Source organism: Oenanthe melanoleuca, chromosome 14 (genome assembly GCF_029582105.1).
Source record: "Oenanthe melanoleuca isolate GR-GAL-2019-014 chromosome 14, OMel1.0, whole genome shotgun sequence".
In the NCBI taxonomy this organism is placed as follows: Eukaryota; Metazoa; Chordata; class Aves; order Passeriformes; family Muscicapidae; genus Oenanthe; species Oenanthe melanoleuca.
Window position 1 is genome coordinate 9584659 of NC_079348.1, and position 24331 is coordinate 9608989.

A 24331-nucleotide genomic window follows, 5' to 3' on the forward strand; every position below is an offset into this window, starting at 1 on the left:
TATTGCTACTAACAGTAACTAGCCTTCAAATTACTTGTTTTGAGAATGTGTGATACCAAAAGCACACACTTAAGAGGGGAAAGGTGTTTGTATTTTCCAAAGTGAGTACACTTGAGGAGAATGTGTGTGAATGTGTTTGCACACAGGCAAACATGACCATAGGTGCTTGCTTGAAAAGTCTGTATTGAGTGATCTTGGTGAATAATCCTGTGCAGTGCTTTGCCAGTTTACCTTGATAAGGGTAAAAGTTCCTTTGTATCCAGAGGAAACAAAAACCAATGAGTATTCCTAATTTCGTGCGTTGCAGAACTATCCCAAAAGATAAAACCTTGTAGCCCCGAGTGCTGGTTGAGTTTTTGTGGTGACACATCTCAGGCACAGCTACTGGTGTCTAAAGCCCTTTCCTGTGTCCTTGGCATGTGCAGGACATCCCCACAGTGAGGGCACACAGGTTGTCTTAGGTCACTCCATCACTACCAGTCAGCCAAGGCCTCCCCATTAGACCTCCTGAGGACAAATCACTTCCCATCCCTGGAGTATAAGCAATGGTTTAAAACACTTCTTCAGACCTTCATGAAAGTCTCCACTTTTTCTAAAATTGTTTTTGAATGAGTGGGTTTGTGAGGATTTTGTTACCTTTTGCTTAAGGTTCAGTTATTTAGGGGATGGCTGTTTGAAACGGAGATAAACAGCTCCTGAAAGCTCACCCCCTCTTTAAGAAATAAAAACATAAATCTACAAATTGGGAAGAAAACCCAAAGATACCTGATAAAATGCATCTTACACAATGGCCATTCACAGGTGATCTCTGAGAGACAGTAGAGCAGGGTTTGCAACCCCAAAGTGCTGCAGTTATTATTACCCTGGTATAAAATGGGGTCAGTAACTCTCCTGATCCCTGGTTTCCTGCACCTCTCTCCTAGGTTGCCTTCATGAAGTCTTTGTCATGCTTTTTCCCTATTCCTTTGTACTGAAACCAACCACAGAGACTGCAAATGTCTCTCCAAAGCATCTGTTTTCTAGACAGACAATTTCATAGGAAGCTTTTAAGTCTTTATCATAGGTTAGTACTTGCATACTCTTGAGAGAAACTAGGAACAATAAGCATAGGAAGAAATACCACATGAAAGAGAATGACCCCGTTTTCCTGCATTACAGATTTCCAGTGCACACAGTCAGCAGATGGACGATCTTTTTGATATTCTCATCAAGAGTGGAGGTAAGCTCATTGACAGCTCTGTCATGTAGAAATTTAAAACTTGGTAATAAAAACTCATTGCTGTAATCAAATGAGAATTCTTTTAGGAACAGAAGTTAGAAGCTATCCAGCCTGAATGAAGGTAAATTTCTGAAAGTTTGCTTAATTCCTTATTAAAGAAAACATTCACCAAAACACATACAGTCAGCCTGCTGCAGAACTGCAATGCTTGCAGATTAGGTCAGGGAGACCTTTACAATAATCTCTATAGCATTCGAATGATTAAAATAACACCTTAGGTTAGCACAGACAAACTTTATCAAAATTGGAAGAGTTGAGCAAGTCCATAACATGTTTATTGAAATTACACAAAGAATAGAATAAGGTAAGAGTTAAAGCATGTTGATAGTAAAATTTCATTATATATAAGCATGTGTTACCAACTATAAACATCAAGATACATACTGGGAAATGTGTGCATGAACTACATAGAGACATTAATGAATAATAACTTTTTGTCAGTTAAAATAATGGAGCTATCAGAAAGGCACTGAAATAACTAAAGTAATAAACAGAGTAGCTGAGCAATAAAAGAAAGGCTTTCAGCCATAATTAGGCTTAGTAGACTAAGAAGCTGTTACAATATTGGGAAATGTTGTGGTGCCAAGTAATTAATGGAATAGTTTGTAACTGTTGTCGTGTAAGGATCTTGACAGGAGTGAACGCCAGGGCAGAGGGACTGGTTCTAGGCTGATGAAATACTTCAGCCATACTCCAAACATTGGAGTACTTTTTTTTCTTTTTCAAAGCAAATTGCAAGGTTACCTGCAGAAAATGTGAGTAGACTGAGATAAGCAAATTGTGTAATCAACAGCTCAAGCTACATTAATAATCATCTTTATGAAAAAAACAAAGCATTCAGGGCTGTTGCACTTAATGTAAGTAAGCTCTGCACTGAAAAATGTTTAGTTTAGTAATGTACTTCAGGAGGGTGAGAAGGATGTGGGTTTTTGCTTGGAAAACCAGCACAAAATATATTTTCAGATATAATTTTGCTTCTAGGAACATCACTTATGCTAGAGGATTTATTTGCATATTTTTTTGTCTTATTTTTGGACTTCATTCATGTCTAAGAATAAATTGGAACTTATGCTTTGTTTCCCTTTATTGTTACTGCCACTATCTTACATGGAATTTCTTGACAGAAGTGTAGTTTTAGATTCTAGAATTGGGAATAAATGCTTCTTAATCACATCAGTTCATCTCATGGACTCTTAATTGACCAATGTGGACAGTACTAAATGGATGAAATGGAAAACTGGTTTGGGTATTCTTCTGTAGACAAGGAAATGTGTTGGTTTCATTATTATTCCAGTTAATGAGAAGAACTGTAAACATGAAGGAGGTTAATCTAGAAATAGGTTCTTTTTTTCATCAAGACTCATACTAACTAATTGGCTGAGCTATCACTGAAAGCAGAATTCTGGGACTTTTTAAAAATACTCTGTTATTTATGGAGGCCTTGCCAGAGTCTGATGTATGTTAGTGTGAGTGGAGCAGCAAAGTAACTGTTACTGCACTTAATTCACTGTGGATACATCCTGAAGTGGGCAAAAAACAGTTGGAAGTTATAAGCATGAGGATATTACGTCATTATCTTTTTTAATTCAATAGTGGGGTTTTTTTATTACAGAGATTTCCCTTCCAATAAAAGAAGAACCATCTCCCATATCTAAAATGAGACCAGTAACAGCCAACATCACTACAATGCCAGTGAACACAGTGATATCCCGTCCACCTCCGCAGATCCAAATGGCCCCTCCTCCTGTGTCTTTAGAACCAACAACCAGCTTGTCTATAAGTTTGGAAAACCAACTTGAAGCCCTCTTGGATGGAACTTTACCATCAGGTAATGAAATTCCTCAACTGACAAGCAGTAATGAGGACAGAGAGTCATTTTCTTTAATTGAAGACCTCCAGAATGATCTGCTTAATCACTCCAGCATTTTAGATCACTCTCATTCACCCATGGAAACATCTGATCCACAGTTTACTACTAATAATTCTTGTCTGTCTCTTGACCTTCCCGATACAAATTTGGACAATATGGAATGGCTGGACATTACAATGCCCAGCTCCTCATCTGGACTCACCCCTCTCAGTTCTGCTGCCCCCAGCGTGTTTTCCACTGACTTTCTAGATCCACAGGATCTACAGTTGCACTGGGATTAAACTATAGCCAATAAGAACACAACTTGCAAGTCTCATTACAGCAGAGGTCCATTATTATACCATTCTGATTGCAGTTAACATAAATTAAGACAGTAATGTTTGGAAGAACATATGCTTGAAGCTAATTCCTTATAGATTTTCAAGTTTACAAGAGTGAATCACTTTATGCATCTATCAGTAATGCAGATCAGGGCCCTCTGAAAGCTGTATTTCACAAGTCAAGAAAGGATGATTGTACTTCGTGATTAAAAGTACCCCAAGGAAAATGTATCACAGATATTTAAGAAAGAAGTTATGTCTTTGACTTTGTAATGCTAAACGAGCAACACAACATGACTAAACTTAGAGTGAAATGTCAGTTCTCTGTATTGACCCAGTGAGCAAATGTCTGGGGGAGGGGAGGTATCACTGCACTTCATTGTTCCTGTGGAAAGCCTGAGCCAGGTTCAGAACTAAATTGTGAGGGCAAAGGCAAGTAGAAGCACTGGCTGGTTCAGTGAAATTTCATATATCTAGTTTCTTAATTTGTTCAAGTTGTTTTTATATTTTGCTTTTGTGAATTTTAAAACACTTCCCCCATTATTTAATCATGAGGGAGGAATTTAACTGCATCCAAAGGGATATTAAGTGTAACTGCAAGAAATCCACTGTAGCTATGCCAGGTAATATTGAGAACACTGAATTTTCTATAGCAATGCTCTGGATTTAATAGCTAAGTTTTAATGTGTATATGAGACAGTTATTTGTATACTCTTTTAACTTTATATAGCTTATTTTTGTGAACAGAGGGGAACACAGTGGTCTTCAAACAAGAGATTACTATAATGGAAGTAAATATCCTATTTTACTTTGTGTTTGAGGATATTTGTTAGATCATTGAATCCAGTATCTCAGCATATTAAAGTTCGAGGAAGTAGAAAAGTTTAATTAATAGTGTTGTACACTACAATCCTGCAAGCATCTATGCAAGAATAGTCCCAATGCCCTCAATAAAAGATGTTTGTAGGATGAGATAAAGTTGCAGAGGACAGTGCTGACAGGACAAGCATCATTTCTTAATGAATACTTAGTCTGTTGAACAGCTTTGTCTGCCACTACATAACATCAGGAAAGCTGCTCAGTGAGAATCCTAAACACCAGATCAGAATGTACTGTTTGTGATAAGAAGGCATATTGCATATCTGAAACAGAGAATAGCAAAAATTAAGCTCTTACCTCACAGCACAGCACGTGAATATTATTTTTTGTTTTAAAGCCCTTGGTTTTGTTTTCAGAGTCTATTATGAAAGCAGTTAGAAAAAAATTCAAGTAGAACTAATATACTTTTACATTCTATGGTTGTCTCTCAGGTAATAGCTGTTAAATGTTAAAGAGATGACAGAGGCTGATGATTAAACACAAAATTGGAATTTCCTATTAGGGAGTTCCTAAATTAAGATAAAAGGAAACACTCCCTGTTTCCTGAACTAGCAAAATATTGTACGTTTTCTAATCTGAAAACGGATCTCATTTCATGGTTCTTTCCTCACCAACAAGTTTCGAAAATAAAGTTTTGTTAGATTGAATGAAAAAATGCCCCGAAGCTTTGACCTTCTTAGAATAATTGTATGTATCAAAGAAATACTGAAAACAGTAAGTAGCTGTTATCCACTTGGCAACCTTAATCACATTTTTCAAGAAGAAAAAACAACACAATCATGTTAACATCAAACAAATACTTTTGTCAGACAATGTTATGGAATTAACTAAAAATTTGCATCTCCAGATATAATGCAAATGTTTACTGATACAACAGAATTCCATTCACTTCAAATAAAATAATGGATTATATCATTGATTCAGGGTTTGAACTGATACCATATGTTTGCATCATATCAATTACAGCACTTTAAATCATTACATATCTTCACTGGTTTTACTGGCCAAGAATTACTGTAATATGAAACAAAGTGCAAGAAAACAATCTTTGGAGATTTTTACTACACACAGTTGAAAAGACATAATTCCTTATTCCTTCTTGCTGTGCCTACAATACTTGAGTACAATATTATATGTGGACTGTCTGCCTTAAGCTTTGATGGTATAGGATTTTTCAGTAACAGTGAACACTTATCATTCAACTTTTTGCATTCCTGTTTATCATCCTGTTTTGGGAGCTAATACTCAGATATGAAGTGCCCTCGGCTGTTAGGAGAATAAGAATTAAGGACTCTTGGTCTGATAGGAACAACTCTGAATGAAATTTAGTGTTCTGCAGTACTGTCAGTTTATTATGTGTGATACACCAGACATCATACAATATATGTGTGGTTAGAGTTATCCCTTTTTGACCCTGCCTCCTGATTAAATGAGAGGCAAGTAAATTAATTTTTAGAGGACAAATTAACCTAGAGCAACTGTACTGTCATTTTTTGATGTGCATGTAAATAGAGCTTGAAACTAGCAACGTCATCTTGCTACAAAATTACCCTTATTGGCAGTGTAGAATGTTAATTGATCCATAGGAATCTTTGTGCAGAAATAAACCCAAACAGTTGAGATGTCTTATTATCAGTACGGTATAGCTTTCTGCTCTGAACGTCTGTTTGAAAAAAAAAATAAATTAAGGGATCATTTTAGTTTCTGAAGTACAAATATTCTAGTGTAGGGAATGTGTGATTACTTTTCTGTACATTTCAGAATTGTGTATTAAACCTTATATAAAATGGTTTGCTTTAGACTTTGTTCTGAAATGTGATATGTTTGCCATAGTTGTATATGCCTGTTTATGGCAGAAATAGGTTTTGCTTAGATTTTTGTGTGTGCATGTTTTACACGAAAATTTTTGTAGCACAAATACAATACATCTTAGAAATTGAATCATGACTGCAGTTTGACTGCATGGAACTGAATCTTTCTCATTTAAGAGAACAGTTGCAAAGGAATGCACTGGCACTAAATTTGCCTTTTAAATGGCTGCAGTATACTAAGAGAATGCATCCTATCAAATGTGGTGTTAGTGGGTCCTTCAAAGTAATTAAGAATACGTTTTAATCAGTGTGAAAATCAAAAGTTGCTTGTTTACACATCTAGACAGAGAGAGCTCAGACTAGTTTTACAAGGCTCAAGTTACTCAAGAGGAGTCATATCCTGTGTTCAGTAGAGAAATGGAATTTGTTAGGCATTTTTAGTGCCACTCAGCATCAGTAACAGCAAGGAGGTTTACAGGCAAAATTTTGTTTAATATTAGAAATAGTTAAAAAGCATTGTCATACTCTCTGTGACAATAAAATTAATTTATGGCAGTTGTTCTCTACAGAAATTTGAAGTGTAATTCGGAAATGTGGGCTTGCAGATCTCCAAAATCAGGTCAGCTTTAAAAAGCTGAGGCCACAGCATTTAGAAATAATTACTACTTAATACTGACATTTATTTCCCAGGTATTTCTAAATTCCACCAACAGGAGTCGTGTTCAGAGAAGAAGGTGATCCAAACAGAAGTGTCAATATTAAACTTTTCTGTAACATAATCTCAAACATTCAGGTGCCTCAAAAGTGTAGGCACTAGAACCAGAACCCAAGTACAAGCTGCTGAACTATTTTCAAGGCAGAGAAACTGCAATTACAGGATACATTGAACTGGAAGGGCATTATGTAATCAAAACACAGGAAAGCTCACCGATGTAAACAATTATTATTTGGATGGCATCTTAAGTGTATTATAAACTTAAAGCAAACTATTAAAACTGGAAAAAAAAATCTTCCACTTATCTCTAGTAAATGTTCTGTTGAAACTCTTCGTATTGTGGTCTATTAAATCAATTTTCAGTGACTTCTAGACCATACCCCAGAAGGTATTTCATGTGAGATCCGTGGAATTGAGTTACATGAAGTATATACATGGCCAATAAAGAGTATCCATTAAAACCTGAAATAATCTCAAATATTCCTTTTATACTAGTTTGTTAGGAATAAAGTGCAAAAAAGAGACACCTACATCATTTTGTAGTGTCCAATACTGAATATAAAGTGTTTTTAAGTTAAAAGTTCATAAATGTATTTGTAGAAATCTAGCCAAAAAAAAGCCATTCTAGCTATGAGAGCAAATTCTCAAAGAAAAAAGCAGGGAATGGTTAATAACTATATAATCATACTATTTTTATAAAAATATACAGCTCAGATATTCAAAAGACAGCCTAAAATAAATTATAATAATATAAAAGTTTAAATAGGAACCAAAGCATTGCCATTTATATTGCCAAAGGAGGCACTTTGTATTTTAAAACATAGGAAAGTAAGTCCCCCAAAATGTTCCCCATACTTTTTTAAAATTACGGATGTAGATATTTTCAAAGCTGTTTTTGATGTTTAACAGTACAGATTTGTTTTTGTTGTTTGAGAAGTTTGTAGTAAGTAATAGCACAGGCTTTTTTTCCAGCTAGGATTTTCTTCACAGTACTGCTTGCAGTAGAAATAACGCTAACCCTAGTAGGTGTTTCTCTTCTTACTTTCCTAGTCATAATTATGTCTTAGCATCTCATTTTGTGAAAATAAGAAGATGAACACCTGTCTCTGGGGCCCTCTTCATTTAAGCACTACTTTACTAAATGCAAATTATGGCAATCAGGGCGTCAGTTTATGTATTTGCCTTTCTAGAAGAAACCATGATGCCTTTGTATTTGCTGTTTGCACCCCTGAAATCAATTCCATATGTTTGAATGCCATATGTTTTGCACATTGTACTGTATATATGTAATGCATACTGTATTTTTATATGTGTACTACATTTATCAAATATTTTGTACATAGTGGCAATATTGTAGCTACTGAGGAAATGTTTGATATTTCAGCATTTTTGCTAAGTGTCTCAAATAAAAAAGGAAAACTGTTCATTTGTCCATGGTTACTACTTAAAAGTGAAAATATTATTCTGACTTCTATGAGTCTGAAACATGTGCCTTATGTTCCAAGTACCTTTCTGACAAAAAGGAGTAAGAATGAACTCTGCATTTAGACAAACTCCAAAAGAACTACGTTTTGTCTTCAAAATCAGAGCCAAAATCTGTAAGAACAGAGACTTCCTGAACCCTCAGAGTTTAGGTTTGGACTTTCGGGTTTTTTAACAATTTTTTTTTATAGAGTCATTTACTCACAGAATGGCCTGGGTGGAAGGGATCTTAAAGCTCATCTTGTTCCTTGCCATGGGCAGACACCTTCCACTGTCCCAGGCTGCTCCAAGCCCTGTCCAACCTAGCCTTGGACACTGCCAGGGATGGGGCAGCCAGAGCTTCTCTGGGTTACTCATTACAGTATCTCAGCACCCTCACAGTAAAGAACTTCTAATACTCTACATAAACCTACTCTCTTCCAGTTTGCAGCTAATCCCCTTTGTCCTCTCACTATAAACCTCTTGTAATGCATTTTAATACATGACTTTCCCAAATTCCTCCAAGGCTTTCAAGATGTGTTGGGTTGTGAGATTTTGTATTTTCAGTTTGCATTCTGCTCTGCTTCTAGAACACCTGAATGCATTTCTTCAGGAGAATAAGCTATAAGCTGTTTTTGCAAGCTTCTTACATCTGTTTCATTTAAGTATTTACTGTTATACTTCCCCCTGTGAAGGCAGTCCTGTACTAACCCATCCTTTCCTCATTAAAGTCTGTTCTACATTGATGACATCAGAACTTGGCCAAATATTAAAAACCCTATAAAGTACTAATTAAGTAAAACTGAACAAAATACAAAATTACTAATTAACACTGTAAATTTAATGAAATACCTTTTCTCTGTGAACTTTAACCATTGTAAAATTTTGTAGGCTCTATGTGTCACAAACTTACCTTAGATATCACGCAACAAACACAAGGATTGCAAAACAAGTGCAGCACTTTTTGACCATGTATTTGTGCATTATAGCTAGAGTATACCAGAGATAAAGCACTTGTTTTGATGCCAGCTGATAGTCTGGGGGTTTGATTGTTTTGCAGTGACAAAGAATATGAACACATAACCTTCCTTCACAAGCTGTGTTCATATTACTATTTGATGTAAACACAAAACAAGGCTTGATAAAACTTAGGATTATGCTGAGTGAACTTTTTCCGCAGGCTAAACCTTGATTTTCAATATTCACTCAATTTATTCATACATGCTCTACAGATGGCCATCAGCACATTTGTCTTTACCACATTCAATGCCATTTTCTCCTGCCTATTAGCTTGTTTTTTATTGCACAGATGTTGCTACAGGGACATATTTCTTAGAGTTCTTACTGTCTCAAGTAGGAGATGTTTCTTTGGTGGCAAAGAAGTCACACGGATTTCCCCACACCTTCAAAGTATAGTCTGCAACCTAACCAAGACATTCCTAACACAAAATCAAAGTAATAAATTAGAGCTTCTGAGAGCCAGCAGCCAGGACTTGGGTTTTTTTCATTCAAATGTTTATCCATATATGTTATGAGAAACTCTAAGATAAATACTTCTCTTCATGTAAAAAAATTACCTGAAGTTGAGTCTCCAGTCTTCTCTGCAGAAAAAGGACAGCAAGGCCACTTCCATCTACTGCGCCATTCTAGAACCTCTCCAAGACAAGTGCCGTGGATTAGAAGCTAAAATAGTGAAGAGAAACATTCTTTCATACAGCTAAGACAAAGTCAAAGCTCAAGTAACTGCAACTGAGGAGCATTCCAGCTCCTCAGCATCCCATAGCAAGTCTTTATAAAACGCTATTGCACCAAATCTACAGAAATAGGATTGTTCCCCTGTATCTTAGAAGAGTTGGGGAATGTGTTGAAAGGCCTGATTTTGCACATGAAAACAGACATCAAAGCCTCTCCTAAAGCAACACCTCCATCTCATATGTGTGAGGCTAAGGAAAGAAAGAAAAAAAACAACTGGTGATTATTTCTCCATCCAACAAAATCTCTGACAGTATCTTTTCAGCAATAGAGTCCTCTCAGACTTCCCTTTTGAGAAGCCATGTTGTGTTTAAAAGAAGCTCGTGTGTCAGAAGAGAACAGCCCTTAAAGCACGAGGAGGATTCAGCATGGAGGAAGGGCTTTCACATTCACACTGAGCTCAAACAAGGGTGAGGGCCAGCATAAAAGACATTTCCAAACAAAAGTATCCGGACATTGAATGGGCAATTACACTTCTTAAAATGAAGTTAACTTCTTTAATTATAAAAACTATTGCAATAAATCAGCTCACCATTAAACAGCACTTTGTTTAGACAGAAACAGTTTCTCCAGACACACTAAGGAAGTTAGGCTCAGAGAGTTGACAAATTTTTTAAACCAAATCAAGTATTTCCTCTTAATCTAGTTAGAAGATCTTTATGAATTAAAACTGAAGTTTCCGTTTCTCCATAAGGAAGAACTTGATAAATAGAAGTTGATTTACCATTAAATACTATTCCCATTGTCAAGCAAATACATTTATTAAATTAATGTATTTGAAGACATAAAATCTATAAGAATTCCACCAACAAATCAAACAGCCGTCGCACTCACCTCAGAATTGCCTCTCAGCTCACAAGGATCCAAAAACATCAGTAAACACAGATGTGAGCTGCACAGAAACTGTGATGGCAAATTACAATTAGCAAGTATGGCACATAAAAGAGCGTATTTTGTAATAAGCAAGTAGGCCAGAAATGGCATATCATCAATCAAACATGATTGATTAAAACTGAACTTCTTCCTGCTGCCAGCTTGGTAATACTAAGAGTAACTCCTTCAGCCAGGGGCTCGCTGAGGTCAACCTGCTCACAAACATTACAGGTATGAGAGCTGAGGGAGGCAGCATCCACTCCTACACACCATCACACTTGGAAATGCTGCAGTGATTATACTGACAAGACAAAAGCAGAACACAACAGTGCTATTCTCACTTCCTTGCTTTCCATAGTGCTGAAGAGGGCATTTGATGAACAAGACTAGCAGATAAATTCCAGTAAGCATTAGGATTGGCCAGGCCATCAGTTATGCCCCTAGGGACTGGAAAATTATGTCACTTTTGGGGCAGCTTTTCCAAGGTAGAGGCGAACACGCTTAACAAGGGCTGACTATCCAGTAAGGTAATTTAAATTAAAAACTTTTCACTGCAGGTCAAGGTAATTCCAATCACTCTGTTTAAATACGAGCAGGCATAGAGTTTTACAGACAAATTAACAAATTATGAACTTTTAAAGAACTAATTTTTTTTCACACATTCAAGGCATCAAGCATGACTTTCCATGACGAGAGTTCAAAGAACATCCCAAAAGGATATGTAATTATTTCCCTGCTCACTGCAGGGTGGTTCAACTAGAGGACCTTTGGAGGTCTCTTCCAAGCCAAACTATTTTGGTTCTGTATCAACCTTTTAATGCACCTGCATTACAGCACTACCGAATCAGTAACTCTGATCTTAAACTTTACAAAGTTTTTACTTTCACATGCTTCTTCCACAAGGAAACCAAAACCACACCAAAAGGAAAATAAAACTTGGACGTCAAGTAACAGTTTCATGGAGAATTGAAACAGACCTCCACAATGAAGATTAAATTAAAACTAAAAGCTTTGTTTTCAGGTCCCACTTGTTTTCAGGACAAAAAATCTAGGAGACCCAGTCTCAAAAATACCTAGAAAGTATCTTTTCTGCGTTTCACAACACTGAGTTTTTTCAGGGAACAGCTACCAGGCAGCAAGTGTGTTTAATTTAGTATTTACCATTTAATTATCCCAACGTTTTGCACTCCTGCTTCTCTTCTCGGAGGAGGAAAGTTTTAATCCCGCTTTTTTCCCCCCTCTCTAAACTGTTGTGGCCCCTCGAGTGCCATCTCCGGGCACCGCATCCTCACAGCCCCGGGGCCCACACGGGCAGAGGGCACTGCCCTCAGAACGCCTCCGCAGCCGGAGGGGAGGCTCCTGTCAGCTCCGAGAGCAGGAGGGTGCGTGAGAGACAGGGAGATAAAAGGAAAGCCGGGTCCCGGAGCGGAGCCAGAAGAAGCCCGGGAGCAGCGGCAGTTCCGGTCCCTCCCTCCCGCTCCTCCCCTCAGCCCCCGCCGCGCCCTCAACGCCTCAGGGCCGCGCGCCCCCGGCAGGTGGCGGCGCAGGCGCGCGCGAGGGCGGGCTGTGGGCGGGTGCGCGGGAGTGGCGCCAGCGATAGAAAGGCGTTGGGAGGACTCCTTAACGCAGGCGCGGTGGCCAAGTGGTAAGGCGTCGGTCTCGTAAACCGAAGATCACGGGTTCGAACCCCGTCCGTGCCTGGGTTGGAACCGCGCTGGGGGAAGCTCTCCCCTTAATTTTTAGGGGAAGGCGGAGCCCCGGCCCGGCGGCTGCAGCCGGGTCCCTCTGCGGAGCGCCGGGTCCTGTACCCCCGCTCCGCAGGGCTCCGGCCGCCTAGCGCACCCCGTAACGGCGGAGCCGCTGGCCCCAGGCAGGTACCCGGCCGAGGGTGTCTCAACGGCGGCGGCGTCTTCTCTGCCGCAGCAAACGGTTCTGGCCGATACCGTGCTTTCACCTCGGTTACCTGCTCCGTGCCTCAGCAGCTGCACCACCGCCCTCCTCGCATCTGCAGCAACAGAAACGATTTTCTTCGTTTTTTTGGATCCTAATCCTGTTTTCAAGAGACCCTCAGCTCAGCCTGAAGAAACAAAAAGTAGTTTGAAACGTGAAAGGCCAAGGTGACTGCTGAGGTCGATTTGAAGTCGTGTCACACACCTTTTCTACACAGCACCCTTTAAGCAAGTGCTGGTGTTCACTTTAACATGGAGTCATTCCAGGGAGGAGCACGAGGAGCCTCTGCAGGGTCTTGTTTAAAGAGATTCTCCAGTTCCTTCAAACTCTTGTTTGAAGAGAGCCTTCTACAGAGACTGCAGCCATCAAGATCATTCCCCACATCCCTTTCACTGGATCACCCCCACCCTGCCACCACGTAATTAAGTATTTATTAATTTGGTTCTGTCTTTTGATTAGTAAACCATGAGGTTTCTTCATCTGTATCACTAAGCGCTTAAAAGGATTATTTGCAATCTGATTAGTGTGTAATTTACATTTTCTAATTTTTAATAGAAAAAAACTCCCTGTAACACCGGAAATGGGTAAGGAAAGGGTGCAGTGGTTATGCTCACATCAGCCCAGCAGTGCTGCTCTTCTCCAGGTGAAACAAAGGCACTGTGTGCCTCAGACACAGCTGATCCAGCAGGACTGCATTGGCCAGGAGCTCCAACTCGATGACACTGATGGGATCAGGCACCAGACACACACACACAGTTAAGGGTTGATAGCACTTAAACCCATCCTAACAGTGTAAATAGGAACAGAATTACTAACTGAAGAAATCTTTATTGATTCATGTTTGATATTTACTTACCATTTGAAATTTTACTGACCACTGTGTCCACACAATCGATTTTGTTCTCTTCCTGTCACATCTTCCTCTCATATTCTGCACCACTGTTGTCAGGAATATAAACTGTACATTTGTTGTATGAACAGAAATAAATGTCCTTAACTATTTACACTGGATTTTGTAAATATTCTTAGATATTTTTACTATGGATACAAAGGACAGTGAGGCACATCCATGTCCCTGAAACTACTTTCATAGGAGGATTGTAAAAACTAAATGCAAAAATCAAACTCGAGGACAAAACACATATCTGATGGATACTGCTTTCTATTTACTCAGACTCAGGGATAAGCCTCTCAGGGAGGGTGGAAATAAGGCACCTTGCCACTGATGAGTAAAGTTTTCATAAATTTTTGCCTGTTTTTTAGAAATAGTATATTTATAGGACAAAGCCAGGTATGCACAAGAGCTATGGCTGTGTCTCACCCACTTAAAGATGGTTTGAGGCCTGTGAGTCTGTGTTAGATGACACAGAAATCAGGTAACTCAGAGTCTGGTTTTCCACAGTTTGCAGACAGAACTTACATTTTGTTGGATAATATTGCTAAACTATTAGTGTGATAACAATGTTCCTAAGTAATATTTTAAGACATGTCTTGCGGCTATTTACTTGAAATTAATTTTGTAATTAGAAAACTATCTGTGCAGTCACAGCCTAGGAGAAACTTGTATAGCCCAGAAACAGTAAGTCCAGCAGCAGTTAATAGGTAGAAATAACTGACATATCACATGGGTCTACTGCCACAGTGGATTCATTTATCTGATGTTAAACTTTTTTTGAAAATGTTGCTCTATTTGCCTTCAGCTTTCTTCTTTTTAGACAACACAATGCCCAAATTTAAAAATCTCCCCTTTCAGGCCAGGTTTTCTACACCTCTAATTATCCTTGCTACAATTGCCCCAAACCTCTGCAGATGCTACATATTCTTCTAGAACTGAGCAGCTGGTGAGGCTTAGCAGCAGTGCTCAGAGCAGGGCATTTCCACACAGCAGGGCTCACGGGGACCTGGCAGAGGCCAAGCAGGAATGTGCATCACACACCCAAGCAAAGGCCAGGCTGCCATTGCCACTGTGCCCCGAGAGGCTGCCCAGCTGCCATGGCACCACACCACACAGGTCACCACACTGAGCACGGACTGGCACACACGGCCCTGCACCCAGAGCAGCCCATGGGATGTGAAATTGAAACCCCAAACTGGCTCTCTCGCCCCGCACCTGGCAGTGCTGCAGCCGCTGCAGCCCTGGCGCCTGCAGCTCCCTGCGGCACCCACACACCGGGCACAGAGGGTGAACCAGAAGCTGGGGGCCAGGGAATCCCAGGGCAGAATCTGTACTACAGTCACATGAAATGAGTTCTCTCCATATAATCCGTTTCTATCACTGCATAATTAAAAACAAAATAAAAAAATCCCTTACACTGTGCAGTGTTATTGGCGAAGCAGAAGGTGAAGCAAATTTAATTTAGTTTTGTATTCTTTTTTTGTCACTCTAACAGCGTCTTGCTGCCTTTTTAATTGAATTTTACTTGTGACAACCAGTATGACCAACAGAGGACAGCACATCCATTTATTTTCATCATTAAAAGATCGTAAGCTTGAAGCTGCCATTCACTTTTTCACTCAGGAAATGAGAGTGACAGGCAGAGTGGAGCAGTGTGCCGTAAGTAAGCCAGCCAGATTAAAAAGGCCTTTTGCAATTAACTAGAGCTGTTTTGAATTCCTGGAGATTACTTAAAGTAAATCTATGTCTAACCAGGCACTGTGGGTGCATGCTGGTGAAACCTGGGTCTGTATTTTGACACAATTGTTTACTGAGCACTGCAATAACAGTTAGAACATACTCAGGAGTCAAAGCACACTCTGGAGCGTCAGGAGAACTCTGCTAATTCCCCTTCAAAACTGCAGACTGACAAGGTGTCTGTAACCAAGTTTTGATTAAATGTGAGTGTTCATAAAACACTGAAGTGAAGCCAACTCCAATGTTTTTATTGCATCTGATTTGGGGGCAGAGAAGACTCTGCAAGTCATAATGAAATTCAAAGAACAAACCCAAGGCTGACAGGAATTTCATTAAGGAAATCCAATTAACCTGCAAGAGTTGCATACATTGAAATCTAATATCTTCCACCAAAAGCTGGCTTTGTGGTTTTTATAGCAACCTTTGCTATTCCTGGATAAATAATGCTTCTTTATAACATATGCACTGACATCTTTATATAATTAACAGCATATAATAACATCTTCATTCATCTCTGCTTTGCAAACATTCAATTCTGCTTCCCATGAAACGTATCAAATGGTGTTTTTGAAGAAGATATGAGTCAGGACGGATTGGATGTTAGACACTAGCACAAAGCAAACACAGATATAGGAGACACATGATGAAAAATGTGGCTCCTGACAGCGTGCGAGTCTGCGTGCGTTGGTTAGGGCCTGATCCTGTGAATTGCTGAACTGAATTAATTAAGAGCCTAAGATACCATTAAGTCCATGGGGACTGATAGTGCTCAGCAGTACTCAGTGTTGAAGCCCTTAAATAAAAGCCAACCTACAATCCCAATTCATGCGAGTAACAATATTGCACACATCTACTGTGGGGCCATGAATTATTCACATCAGTGTAGCATGAAAGAGGCAAACAGCAAAGCCTGTTTAAAATAACACACAAACACTCAGTGTTTCTGTGATGTGGGAGGGTCATCATTTGGCCCATTTTTCACTCGTATGCATATTCCTTTTATTTGCTGCGTGCATAGGTCTGATATGAGGATGTGGAGAAAATAAATACAGGAGATAGACATCTAATAAACATTAGTAGAAAATGAGGAAAGGAGGTTACTGATTAGCATTCTTCCCATATGAAACTACTAGATTTTATCAGAGAAATGTGAGTTAAGTGTTTTACCATTCTTTTTTTTTTAACCATTATCTGATCAGAGAAGCATAAAAAGCACTTTATTGCCTTTTTTTTTTTTTATCCCTGTGCTAGGAGCCCTCTGCAGGAAGTGAAGCTGAATTTCACAAATCTTCCCTTTCTGACGTCTCCCGAATTTCTAGGAATACCCCTTCCCTGTTACTATATTTGGTGGTAGTTTCTAGGAAAAAAATAATTTTCGGACGGTCTTGGACTCACCACACCTCCTCTCCGAGGACTGTGCGCCCCGAGTCTCCTGGCACGGCCCCCGCGGAGTTGAGGAGCTCACAGCTCGGGCTCACAACTCCCGGAGCAGACTGCACGTCTTTGTAGCACTGTTGGAGGAATGAGCATGGAGAAGGAGTGGGAAGGGGAGAGGTGTCTTTGTGGCAACGAGTGAATCTTCTCTAGTTGTTTTTTTTTCTTGACGGCTGCTCTTTTTTTTTTTTTTTTTTTTTTTTCCTTTTTGCCGCCCTGCACTTTTCTTCCCCCCCTTTTTTCAAGGAAGAAGATCTAAATGAAAGAGAAAAAAAAAACCCTCTGGATTTTTTTTTCCCCCTCCGCTTCCCCCTCTCCCCCTCCCCTTGATGTGGCCTCTTGTTTAGCTTGTGGCGTGACCGTGATGAAGAAATGTTTCAGGGCGCCTGGCAGGGTGATCTTTTTATGTAATGAGTCAGGATTTTGCCAACGGAAGGAGCCGGCTCGGAGCGAGGACCGGAGGGCTGTCTCCTTTCAAGAACGGGGACCTGCCCGGCGAGAAGCTCCCTGTGCTCGGGATCCCCGCTCCCTGCGGGCGCTGATCCGTTCGCATTCCCGGCTCGCGGGGGCACCGCCGCGGGCACTGACAAGTGGTGAGTTGCGCTCTCCCTCCGCGCCCCCGCTCCGCGCCGCCCGCCCGCGGGGAGCAGCGCGGCCCCGCGACGTCCCCGCCGAGGCCGCAGGTGCGGCCGCCGCCCCGCGCCCCCTTCCGCGGGCAGCCGGGGCCGCGCCCTGCGCGGGGATGGGGCGGCTGCGCGGCGGGCGGGCACCGGGGCGTGCGGGCGCGGCCGCGGAAAGGCGCCCCGGGAGCGGCGGCGCCGCGGGGCCGCGCATCGCCGGGAGCGCGGCCCCGGGCAGCTCCCGGCGCGGCCCCGCGCCCACCTGCCGCAGGCCGCGGAGGGGGCGCGCCGGGCGGGGCGCGGGGCCCGCCGCGCCCCGTTGGGAAGGGGCGGTTCGCGGCCGTGCCGGCACCCTCGGGAGCCACAGGTGCCGCTCCCCGCGGAGCCGCTCCCCGCGATGCCCGCCACAGCTCCCGTCCCGCTGCCTCCGCGTGCCTTCTGCGGCGACTTTCGCCAGGCACAAATAACTACAAATGCGCGTGCGGAGGGGTGTCGATGCGCACCGTCTGATCAGCTCGTGTGAAAGCATGGCCAGAAAAATCTCCTAAATCATCACAGCCATAAATAAGTCAGTTAAATTGTACGGTCTGTAGAAAGAGAAATTATTTAAACATTTCTACTCAGCGAGAATTTCCATCAGCTTCTCTACGTTTTCCTTTCAGGATGTATTTGGTGATTATAAAGCAGTTCAGCTAGGACAGCATTCTTCGGCTCCGCGTTTTGATTATCAAAAGCAGAATGAATGTAATAGTGGCTTTTCAAGGACAATAATTAGTTTCTTTTAAAGTAACTGACAGCATTAACCTACTTCAGCCATCCAAGTGTAAACTATAATTATTTTAACATGGATATTATTTAGAAGCTCTATTGGAATTATAAAGTGAAGATTTAAAATATATGTTCCTTTTGTCCGTGAATTTATGATTTTCCTCTCATCTTTGAAACAAGATCTTATGAAACATAATATTGAAGGTAGTAAGATGATGATGTAGATCTGAATACTTGAAACTATCATTGTTAGTATGAAGAGACCTGTTTTCAAATGAAAGTAATTTCTAGTTAATTGTACAAATAACAAATTTAGAATAATGACAGATATTCGTCTATAATGTGTCAACTTTAGTCTGAAATACAGCGAAACAGATAAATAATAACTTACATACTTTGAGAAGAAATCTTAATAGATATTTTGGGTGCTGGGTCTAATAACTGTTACTCTGTGTCATTTTATAGGCACTTAGAAAAGGTACTTCTTACCTGCTTGATAAATAGATCATAAAGTTTTAGTAAAGTCAACCTGTAAGCAATTCCTGCTGTCGAGAAAGTGAAGGAGGGTGTATTGCAACTGGGCTACAACGTTCTCTTTTGATTAGTCTGAAAGTTACCCACTCTAGAAGCAATGACTGTTGATTTGGCATATCTTACAAAGATACTTTACTTACAAATTGAATCTTGGAAGGCTGTGGTTCCAGAGTCGGGGTTTTGGGGGCGAGATGAGCTTATGTTTTATCCAACTGGCCCACAAAGTCCCGCTTTTGGTGGTCACTTTGTTCTGCAAAAGAAAACAGCACATTATGGCTCTTACACTGGACAGTAAACTTAGTAGTAAACTACTGTTGCACTTAGTAAAGGGCTATTATACACTTTAAATAAATAGTTACGCTCTAACTTTAATGTTGTCTTCAGCAATAAAAAGTGGATAAAAAATATAATAATTCTGAAAGTTAAACATAAAAGCTTTTTAACTGTTGGTGGTGTTTTTCTCATAAAAAGCCAGCAAAAGCTGAAGAAAAAGTCACCTTTCAAAGGGTGGTCATGCAATACAGGTGAATTGGGAGAAAAGACCGTCCTTAAAAAAGAGAGTTTTTTTAAACATTGATAAAATCTTTTAAACACTGGTAGCATTTGTCTTGTCAATCTCCGCCTCATTAATTTTTTGCTCACAAAGCATTCAGTGGTAATGTATCTCTTGAACGAGCTGTTTCTTTATGTGTGTCTGTGTGTGTCTCCATGTGTATGGTCTTTATCTATGATTCAGTTTAAAGACTGCTAATTTTTGTACTGGTAAAAGCTGTGGAATATATTATTGTAAGGCAGTGTAAACCTGAGCTTGGTAGAGCTGTTTAAGTTCACGTTACTATTTACATTTTGGTATCAATATCCTAAAGAATTGAAGTATTATTTTTACTTAAAAGTTACATAGCTGTACTTTCCTCATGGAATTATAGAAAGTGTTCCAAATAATATACTGCACAGATATTTAACACTGAATGAACACATGACACTCACAAAATATAATTTATACATTGTTTCACATATATAGCATATTCACAAAACATACATGCAGGAGCATCCTTTCAGTTGGTGTAAACATGTCTGTCATAGTTTTGACGTTTAAGGCCAGCTAATCTACTTAAGCTACTCATAAACATCCAGACATTTGCATTGTGGTCACATTGTCATTGCAGTCAAGTTAATTTTAAGTGTTGACCTACACAGACTGAATCAATTTGAGTATTTCAAAAAGGCCTGGAAATTCAGCTGAAGTGAGACAGTGACACACTCTTAAAGCAAAGTTGTTGGCATGTGATTTATCATATGACTGTATGCAGGATCTGTACATTTATGCAAATTAATTTCAGGATGAATTATCAAGATTTTTCTATAGAATTCTCACATTTTATATTTTATAGCAATATAATTGCAACACAAGTGAAATAGGATGCATCTAAACCTCAGTGCAACAAATTCATCACTTATTTAAGACAGAAATCTGATTTGGAGGAGCTTAGGTCAGAACTCTGGTGCAAATATGCTCTTTTAGCTACTATTTTTCATTAAATAATACTGTTCAGAAGCAGCATTTATGAAAAGTTAAATTTTCATAAGCCCATTAATTGAAAAATTAACTATAGAAATATTTTATTTTTGACTATAATACAGTATATTAGTACTTTGTTTGTGAATATGTTCCAGACCTGTCCAGTCTTCCTAGCTGTCAGATTTGGATTGGTTTATTTCCTGTCATTTCTTCTCTAGTATTCTGAGAATGTAAGAGCAGTGAATCAGACATGAGAAAGTGGATCAGTGTGACGATCTTGCTTTAAGGGAAAAGAGAAACACTTCTATCCAAACATCAGCAAAGATCAGCTCTGCTCTGCTGAAATACCACAGTTGCTTCTTAGCAGCTGTTACTTTAAAGCTCTTAAATTAAAATATAATTTTGTACAGCTACTTCCAGTAAGATGTGCTTTATGTATCACACTTTGTTAATCAGCTATTTTTAGATTATTTTTTAAAATAGTATCTAGCTGGCTCTCTACTGAGGATATATAAAATTCACTTGCATTCCTTCTAGCACCAATAACCTAGCTATATAATTAATACACTATTTAAATTATTAATGAGCAGTGTTAAAGAACACAGTTATGCTTCTGTAGGCCTTCCTCATCCAATATTTTTATTCACATTTTTCCCATCAATAAGCTTAGAGAAAGAGCTCCTGTTTGCCTTTGGAGTGCAGTAGAATAGACAATTTTCTGCTGCTATAGGTATCATGCATATATTTTAAACTTTAAATGTATGTTCATTTTGTATGTATTATTTAAATTAATGATGATTAGACAAAACAGTGATATATTTCCTAAACATCTGTGTTATAAAAATTTGGTTTCTTTCCCTCACACTGATTTTCCCAGCAGTTTTGCGTGCAGCTTGGGGTGCTGGCCTCAGAGCTGAGGCTCCTGAAGTGCACTGTGTATCCAGAGCATTAATAATTAAATACCTGGGATCAGTCTGTCTTGCTATTTGAGATGAAAAAAGAAATTTACAGAAGATAAAAAGTAGGTGGTATGTTTGTAATAAAAATTAATTTTTTTCAGATAAAGAGTGTCATTAATTATAGAAAGAATAATATTTAGAAACATCAACCCCAACTATATATTGCATTTATAATTGATAAAATTGAAAGTGCTACTAGCTATCTTTCTATTTAGAATAAATTTAAAACTACATTTTAGAAATATTTTTCTGCGTTTTTAACCAAACCTTTAAAAAACCAGCTTATGAACACAGCGAATCAGCAGAGGATTACCAAATGGCCTAATCTGTTTATTTTTGAAATTTTATTGAAAGCAATGAAAAGATCAGGATCTCCCCCAGAATCCTGTGGCATGGTTTGGAGACTGGTCTGGGGCCTGCATTTTCTGAAGCAAGGCCTCAACCTTTGACACCTCCTGACCCTGTGTTTTGCAACAGAAAAGTTTTGTGACTCCCCTCTGATCCAGCCACAGAAAAAGAGAGAGAGAGGTAACCACCCCGAGTTTGGAAACTCATGACCTGGAACAGCTAAACATTTTGCCTTATTAAAGGCTGCAGAATCAGTTGTCCTTTCTTAGGAAGTTATCCAGAGTTTTTCCAGGGCACACAGACACCCGTGGTCTGATTTTTAAACTCTGCCTTGTTCTTTGCTCCCTACTGCAGTGTCACACACCAGCACTGCTTCCCTGTGGCAAACCTGGACCTCATGCCACAAGGAAAGTCTATGCAAACACAAACCAGTATGTTCAGGCATATTTTCCAAAGACATCACTCTAAAGATCGTTTTACCTGCCTTGGAAATTGTATTTAGAAGCCTATGAAGCAAAAACAAAACAAAGAAGTTCATTTTTTAAAATATGTTTAAAAGATTAGGGGAGAAACCCTGCTATCACCTGGAAGCTGCACCTGTAGTCCAAGATGTGGTAGAAAAGTGGTTCAGACCATGTGGCTTGAGACTATGAAGCTTCTGGTGAAATCGAAGAATTTAAAGCATCATTTGCTCAGTTCACAGTGCACATCAGTTAATAACTGCAGTAATCCCTTACTGCAATGCCATGTGCTATTCTCAGTCAAACAGTGCAAACGTGTAAAATTTGGTAAAGGTATAAACATGGGAAAAAGATACAAAGAATCAGGGGGTTTTGCCTGTTGTCAAAATGCCCAAATAGTTCCTTTTTACAATGTTTGGGGGCAAGGGCAACAATTCTGTATTCAGGTATGAATGGATAGGCCTTAATCAGCTTGGGAAATTTTTTCAGGACTTTTCTTACAACACCTATGGAGTAAATAAAGATAACACCAAGAGAAATAAAAGCTCACACATTACTGAGATAACTGGCTTAGTGAGGTAGCTGATGGGACTACACATTAGCAGTTGGTTCCAGAAAGTTACCCCTGATCTCTGATTCCCTGTTGGATATAAGGCTCTTTAATTACCAACTTTTTTTTTAATATTGGAATCATAATTCTCTACAGACAGACTCCAGAGGTTTTTTTTTTCTTCTCTTGTTTGAAGCATATCTGCTTCTAGCTGAGCTTAAAAGAAGTCTTAAAAATTGAATCCTATGTGATTTTCTAGTATGCTGAATATTTGTATAGTTGATATATATGAAAAACTTTTAAACAAAACTATTTTGATCTTTTCAGTTAATACTGTTAGTTCTAATTTAGCTGTTAATGAGGGAGACTACAATTCAACAGTATAAAGTAGTATTGATGCGTTTTTGCTATTTGAAGTTTCTCAGCTTCAGTCAGAGAGTCCAAATCCTTTTACTGCAATCATGGCCTTTCTATATGAACCAATATAAAATAGTATCTAGAGAATAATTTTTTAAGTAAAGCTTTTAATTTGTAGGTCAGGGCAAGAATTAAAACAGAACAGACACACTCCTCCAAAAATATAAAATGCGTTCTATCATCTACAACAAGGCATGTATAAAGGGTTGCAGGACAAGGTGAGAAAAATAACTTCAGGATGTTTCAGGACTGGCCCACATGCATCAGGAAAAATAATGCAGTAATTGTACTGAAAGAGCATTTCTATTTGTTACACATTGCTGCTGTTAAAAATTTCTGGTTTATGGTCAGCAAAATCTTGATTTTTGCTTTGATGCTGCTGCTGTTTATATTAAAGCTTTCTTTTGTAATTAAAGGCCTATTTCAAATCACACAAAGCACACACACCACTGTCAGTAGGTGCCTGGATGCTGTTGTAAGCCAGAAGTATCTCCACTGAATTCACTGCATCTACATCCATAAAAAATGCAGGGGAGATCATGTTAAAATTTCTGGAACCTGGGAAAATAATTTAGTTAATTTTTCAAATTTTAGCATGAAGAAAGGGCAAAAGTATTACACAGAACATCATATTAATTAATGTGAGGAATTGAGCATTGCTTTTTTCAACAATATTGTTATATTTTATGCTTTGTGCTACAAGAATCTGTGAAGAATATGCCTGTTAGGTGCTATTCAGTGTGGATTGTTTTAAAATAGTTTCTTTTCATTTGGCATGCCAATTGAATGGGCATAACTTAAAGTTCAAATGTGCTACCTGTTTTACTAAGGATATTTATAAATATGGATATACATATTTAGCCTACTAAATTGGAATTCCGCTTTGTATTTTTACTCTGAATGGTCCTTCTTTATGTATGGAAAACTGCCCAGACAGTTCACTGGAAAATATTTTTAATTTCTTTAAAATGAAAGATGTTCTATTCTAATTCTATTATGTATAATTTTCTTCTATAAACTAATGTTCATTCTGTCACTGAAGAATCCTTAAAAATAAGAAATGCAAGTCAACAGTTGATGCTGATTATCTTGGTTTTTTTTTTTTTTTTTTTTTTTTTTTTGATGAGTTGAAAGAAGAAAAACTGTCCTGTTTTGTCTGGGCTTCATGCAAAATGTTTT

General features: G+C 39.1%; 2 protein-coding genes, 1 long non-coding RNA gene and 1 other non-coding gene across 11 annotated transcripts in view; 3 read left to right on the forward strand and 1 right to left on the reverse strand.

The window, feature by feature from the left end:
* The window catches only part of MRTFB (myocardin related transcription factor B), a 66810-nt gene extending 58512 nt beyond the window's left edge, over nt 1-8298 (forward strand). For all 7 annotated transcript variants that reach the window (XM_056503619.1, XM_056503618.1, XM_056503623.1 and 4 more), the window contains 2 exons: nt 1159-1219; nt 2892-8298. In XM_056503619.1, the coding sequence (XP_056359594.1) occupies nt 1159-1219; nt 2892-3430 (600 nt within the window). In that variant the 3' untranslated portion in view covers nt 3431-8298. The remainder of the gene's footprint in view (nt 1-1158; nt 1220-2891) is intronic.
* Nucleotides 8299-10355: 2057 nt separating this feature from the next.
* Nucleotides 10356-17027, reverse strand: LOC130259377 (uncharacterized). 2 transcript variants are annotated; one of them, XR_008841623.1, is made up of 3 exons: nt 16938-17027; nt 13767-13849; nt 10356-13632 (listed from the first exon to the last, which is right to left on the reverse strand). It is a non-coding gene; the product is annotated as an uncharacterized LOC130259377 (long non-coding RNA). The 2 variants fall into 2 exon arrangements; XR_008841624.1 differs by having other exon boundaries at nt 10356-12965; nt 13525-13849.
* TRNAT-CGU (transfer RNA threonine (anticodon CGU)) lies at nt 12589-12660 on the forward strand. The gene has a single exon. It is a non-coding gene; the product is annotated as a tRNA-Thr (tRNA).
* LOC130259376 (translation initiation factor IF-2-like) lies at nt 15864-24330 on the forward strand. The gene is made up of 2 exons (XM_056503625.1): nt 15864-18164; nt 18259-24330. The coding sequence occupies exon 1, from the start codon at nt 17236-17238 to the stop codon at nt 18061-18063; it is 828 nt and encodes a 275-aa protein (XP_056359600.1). The 5' UTR covers nt 15864-17235; the 3' UTR covers nt 18064-18164; nt 18259-24330.
* The last annotated feature ends 1 nt before the right edge of the window (nt 24331 follows it).

Bases quoted from the DNA above. Each gene is read 5' to 3' on its own strand.
- LOC130259376 (XM_056503625.1), top strand. From the start codon at position 17,236: ATGAAAGAGAAAAAAAAAACCCTCTGGATTTTTTTTTCCCCCTCCGCT.